The following is a 6,186-nucleotide window of genomic DNA, read 5'->3' as shown; positions in this document are numbered from 1 at the left end:
AATTTAATCCTTTGGGCCATCAGTCTGCAAAGAGCAATTGTGTGTTACTTGGGTACTCATGGATCTTCTAAATTCAGTACAACTGCTTGCATGTTTTAGGCTTGTGTCTGAAGTGTGATGTGTGTCACGTGTACAGAGTTAAGAGAAACTGCCATGAAAACACATAAAATTTGGATGTCTTCACAATATGAGTTAGTTTACTTTGCTTCTCTAACTTCCATACAGCAAATCTGGAGTAATCAATACGTTGTTGCCTATTAAGTTACTGTGAAGAAATGAAAAGGAGTCTAGCTGACACTTCAGCTCGCAGCACAGCAGGTACCATCCATCCTTTTGTGCTTTACCATTTGTACTTCATTGTGCTTTTATATATATATATAATGTATACACACACAGAGCATTCATACAGGATATACAGTATTCAGTCACAGACTCCCATTTCCTGAGTGGACTCAGATGGGTTATCTGTTTTATTGCAGCACAGGGCAAGATTTTGAATGGAGGCAGGGGACTGGTCGCTAAGGGGAATGCTTCATTTGTGGAATTATGTGCAGGACAGAGGGCTGGGAATATAAATTCTGTGAGGCAGTGGCTAGTCTGTTACATGTTTATGAAATGTAACTCTTGTGGGTGATGTAAAAACAATTGTTAAATTATATACATATTTTAAGTGTAGATTGTGTATCCTTTTGCTGTTGGTATAGAATTAATTGAATTTTAGGTTGTCTTCCTGTACCTCTGTTCAATCAGAAAAAAAGAAATAGACAGCCCTTCACTTCAAACCCACTTCAAAATGAGCCAGGTACCAGTTCTGGGACTTGGACTTACAACTTCTCTGCCACATCACTGGGTAAATAAGATGTATTTTATTTTTTTTTAATGGCTCTAAATCCAAGTCTTAACTTTATGGTTGTCTTTTATTAAATTAGACATTGTCTTTATCAAGAACTGTATGCATCCTTTATGTTTATTTCTGAAAAGTTCATTATGTAAAAAATGTCCTCCAGGAAATTTCTTTCTCCTCAGTACAATTGAGCTTTTTATACTTTGCGCCTAGAGGGAGTTTGACTCTTTGTGTGTTAGAGGATGAAGTAGCACTGGCATTTAAATAGAGTCTCTTGAAACTCTGACCTTTTGTTTTCAGTTGATTTCAATCAACATTCAAGTCCTGTGTTACAAGAAGAAACATTTATGTCTTTCTTGTAATTCAGAAGAGAACTTCTGTTCTTCAAATTGTGCTTGGAAAGAATGATGCAGAATTCTGCCTTTAGTACTTTCATTATGTTTTACTTATAATAAAGATTAAAAGTTTACTTATAATAAAGTCTCTGTGCTAATAAGTCTAATGTCTGTAACTTAACCAACTTGTTATAAGTTGCCTTATAATTACAGATCTCAAAGCATCACTTTCCATTTTTTTTTCTCCCTTCTCCTTCCTGTGTGAGACAATTTGTGGAACATTAAGCAGATAAAGTAGTTGGAGCCCTAAGCAGACCTATTGCCTTTCAGTCTTTTCAGTCTGTATCCATATTAAATCCTTTGTCTTTTGAGAATTAGGCTGGGGAACTGCAAACCCAGAAGTGGCTGAACTACAGAAAGCAGCAAACAGTGGGTATGTAAAAGCAGTTTATTTGTTGCTTATTGATTTTATTATCATTATTATTATTATTATTATTATTATTATTTGGGTACTAATTATTTCACAAACTATGATCCCTATGTCTGACAATAAAGCTGCTACTATGTCACCGATAATTCAAATTTATCTTTGAAAGCCCAACAGAACATCAGGTGGCTCCTTCCTGTACGAAACCACCAAATGCATCAAAGTCTGATTTAGCAAATGCTGGAAAAAACTTGTATGCGTGCAGGTTGGTGGAGTCTTTGATTTTTATTTCCTAAACCAAAATTACCCTCATGTGAAAATATATCTTACATTTTTCTATATTCTTATAGCTTTCAGAGATACCCCTTTAATTTTCAGATTGCTGTAGTCCTAAACGATTACTTTGTGCTTATGACCCAAAACCCACTGAAATTAAGTATCTTTCCAGTGTACCTAATGAGGCCTATTAATTAGACCTAATACCTAGCCTGATTATCAGGTCTAAAATTCAGTCTTACCGTAAAAGTTGATTGAATTTTTCTGGTCTTAGATGTAAATTTTTGAGATTCTCCTTTTCTTGAAGTTTTGCCCACTTTCAAACCAAATTTATTAGTAGAATCAAATAGATTTCTATCAGTGTACAGTAGAACAAATTTATATCAAAACATTCAGTCAAAACCGAATATAATTGTGAACGCTGTGCTTTTATAAACCAAGGAAAAGCTTACAGATTCAGATGCATAGAGCTGGCAGGAAAACTTCAGCAATGTTATAATTGTCCTTTTTCTCTCTTCCCGTCCTCCTATTCCTTTTCAGTGGCAAAGAGGGTGAATATTTCAAAGGCCTTCAAAGGCAAAATGGAATGGAGGTGGAAGGAATTTGAGATGCCTTTGTAAAATGAAGGGTGTTAGAAATAATGTCAGCACTAGAGTTTGTTGTGAAATGACTTCTTTGGTGATGGTGGTAGAAGAATTCAGAAATATCATTGTCAGAAGAAACTTTGTTTATTTTAGAGTTATGGAAAAGATGTGAATCTTGGCTCTGGAAGGATCCCTTATACTGGGCAGGACAATAATTAAGCAAGCTTTTAAGGCCTAATGAGTTCACTGGGTTTAAGCACAGGTGTGATCACTGCGCTGTATATGGAGAAATTTAAGTGCACACTCAGGTGCTTTGAATATTTAACAGATGTTTTAAAAACTACAACAACAATGCATAGATTGCTTTTATATACTTTAATTACATATCTAAGTATTCAGAGTAGGTATTGTGATACTGAACTATGTCTAACATTGTACTGCAGGGCAGAAGAGAAGGCTCCCAGTACTAAAGTCTGGAACAGAAATGACTATACTCCTTTAACTAACACAATAGATTCAAGATCTGATAGTGGAATTATTCGAAAGTTTGAGAGCCTTTCAAACAGTTTGAAAACTGTTCAACAGCAAAAAGCCCCTGATAACCGTAATTCATCTCAGTTTATCAAAACAACTGAAACCAGCCAAAAATACACATCTAAAGGACAATGGCCACTGAAAACTAACACTGTTTCAAGAAGTCTGCAGGATCATAGTCTGGCATATAAGTTTAACCACAACATTCAGCAAAATAAAATGAATGAAAAACAATTTGATCGTGTTCCAGAAAACAAAACACAGGTAAACTTACAGAAAGACTTAATAGGAAGATACCTTGAAGAAAAAAATAATGAAAATTAAGGAAAGATGAGGTTTTCATCAGTCCTAGCTGCCTTAGTAAGCCCTTAAGTTTCTGAAAATTTAGAATTGAAATTTTTATGCTACAATAACCTACAATCCTCAGCATGATCCTGTAAATTGGCAGGGAGTTGTTTCTACAACAAATACTCTAATTTTAATGTAAATATTGGATATTTAACATAATATATAAATGCCTGTGTGCCTTTTAAAGTTGCCTGAGTGTGTATCTCTTAACATGAGTTTTCATCTTCCTCTGAAAGGTAGTTTCATCATCCCAATTAAAAATGAAAGAAAAACCAAATTTGCGAATCATATCTGCAGTCATTGAAAGCATGAAGCATTGGACTCAATATGCTCATAAAACTGCACTATTATTTGAAGTTTTAGGTAAGCATAGTAGATTGTGCTATAACTGATAATGATAGTAAGGCAACAGCCAAGAGAAAATGTCATTAACTGCAGGAACAATAGCTGAAATACTTAAAACCACAAAATACTGGCATGACCACCATGTAATTTTCCTGCTGGGAGATCCATTCAGCTATCAAAGGTGACTAAAATAGGAACAAAATTAATAATACAGTTATCCTCCAACATTTAAGCTCTTTCTATCCTCTTTCTTTTCTTTCCTTGTTTTTAGAATGTATTAGAATAAATTTTCCTATTAGAAATGAACGTTCTGTAGAGAGGTACAGTTTTACAGTCATTTTTAATACAATTAATCTGGGAATAAATTCAAGTCTGGAGTACTTCTAAACATAGCTGACTTTTAGTGTGTTTCACTTCGCTTTTTAACTGATGTTATCTGAGAACTGAACATGCAAAAGACTGAAATGTCTAAACTTTAAATCAAGGTGATAAGAATATACAATGTAATGGCACCTCAGAAAACTATTTTTGACAAGGTTGCAAATATTTAAAGTTATTTGCGTATGAAGATCAATAAACCTGAAGGAGAATTGTGTTGTGCTCTGCTTAACAAGGGAATGACCTGTTTACAATGATGGTTATAAAAACCATATTTGGTCACTCAGTTTAGAGAGACATCACACACAATTTCATGATTGAAAGACTACATAAAGCCCATAATTTGTATCGGAGCTTCCTGTGCTGTCAGCACAAGATCTCACAGAAAGCTGATGCTGACTTGATATATCTTAGTGCTTTTGTGTAGTAAATGTTGTCATGGTATCTTTGTATATCATACTTAGTACTGCTTTGATGTTTACAGCATGATTTATTTTTGCTAAATGCTATAGGCACACTTGATTCTGCAGTCGCACCTGGAGCATACGGGGCAAAGTATTTTCTTTTGAGAGATGGAAAGGAGATTCTGCCTTGTGTATTTTATGAAATTGTAAGTATTTGTTGTATATAACACAGACATCACTAGCTATAATCCCTTTTATGAAGCCAACAATATGTTGCTCTGATAAAACAGAAAATTACTGTGTAGTGAAATGGAAAGCTGGATGCTTAATCCTTATTGTTCCCAAACTGGTTTAGAGCCAGTCATTATTTCAGTATCCACAGACTTCTGTTTCAGCAAAAATGGTGCGACTTTCAGTTCAGCTTCTAAGTAGATAATAGCAGAAAAGCTGATGTAAATTCCTTCTGCGTTTGATGTAGCCTTCAGAAATCCACTAATATCTAACAGCCGGACATTTTCGAAGCTTTTATGGTAGAAAGGTGATACAATTTTTTAATTTGTTTACTATGCTTTTGATGAAGGACCGGGACCTTCCAAGGCTAATTAGAGGTCGAGTGCACAGGTGCATGGGAACCTATGACACAAAATGGAACCTTTTCAAGTGTGTCTCTGTAAGACCAGCAACTACTCAAGAACAAAACACTTTCCAAGATTTTGTTAAAATTGCAGATGTTGCAATGACAGCATATGTAAAAAACAATGAATGAAATTTAGAAGTAGAAATGGTTGTCCAAAACCAATTTTCATTAATCGTTGCCCATAAAGGCTGGACATCCTAAAGCATCTACCAAATCTAGTTCTGAAAATCTGATTAAATAATTGAAAATATCATTATGCTGTGTTATTCAACAAATGTTATTAACAGTGTTTTGATGCCACTCTTAACTTTTCATAGCTTATCTTGCCCAGTTAAATACGCAATGACAGGGGTTTGTTACATAGTAGATTAGAGTTTACTGGAGAAATTCTGAATTAAAGTGTTTAAGTTTTGCAGTAGTCCAAGTGTCTTAGAGAAAGATCATCAGTACTAATTCAGGTTGCCATTGCTTTTCATTATCTTCCATTTCTAGAAAGTCCTTCAAAATGTTGACTATATATGTCTTTTGAGGAGTATTTGGTTAGAGTTTAATAGCTACCACACACCAACAGAGATCTCTTTGGCTCTGCATATTGCCTTAAAACTGCTTTTTGGTAGAAAGTAAGGAGGTGATCTGTATTCCACTTCAATTCCAACTAATAGCTTCCCTTTACTGGATTATAAGAACACGTGTAGAAGCTTTTCTCGAAATGAACATAATAAATACTACAGAAGGATTTCACAGGATGCAGCTGTATTCATATTGTCCCCCTTGATATGTTATCTGATTCATGTTTTTTAAAAAATAAATAATCAGTATAACACCTGTATAAAATAGCAACAGCCCCCAAAGCTGTAGGAAAATTGCTCAAGGACACAGAGGAAATCAGAGAAAATTATTTGAACACAGAACTTCCTTGCCTTTGCCATAGAAACATCTTTCATGAGGGATGGACCATGTACCTGTTTATGTGTCTTTGCCTTCAAACGTTAACTTTCATAGATTATTCCTGCTGTTTCTATTTCCTTTTCCCCTTAGCTAGTTCCCTTACTTCAAAAGCTTTGTAACAGATCT

The 6,186-nt window shown here is 34.7% G+C and overlaps 1 protein-coding gene across 1 annotated transcript; it reads left to right on the top strand.

Annotated features, from left to right (window-relative positions):
- Positions 1–257: 257 nt before the first annotated feature.
- SPATA22 (spermatogenesis associated 22) lies at positions 258–5,241 on the top strand. The gene is given in 7 exon segments (XM_026861823.1): positions 258–318; positions 722–850; positions 1,558–1,587; positions 1,590–1,612; positions 3,585–3,711; positions 4,584–4,681; positions 5,056–5,241. Coding segments are annotated over 7 exon segments (636 nt in total). The 5' UTR covers positions 258–275.
- Positions 5,242–6,186: the final 945 nt, after the last annotated feature.

Source organism: Athene cunicularia (assembly GCF_003259725.1).
Source record: "Athene cunicularia isolate RWA chromosome 19 unlocalized genomic scaffold, athCun1 chr19_part1, whole genome shotgun sequence".
NCBI lineage: Eukaryota > Metazoa > Chordata > Aves > Strigiformes > Strigidae > Athene > Athene cunicularia.
The sequence above is the reverse complement of the archived record's forward strand: the minus strand, read 5'-3'. Positions and strand labels throughout refer to the sequence as shown.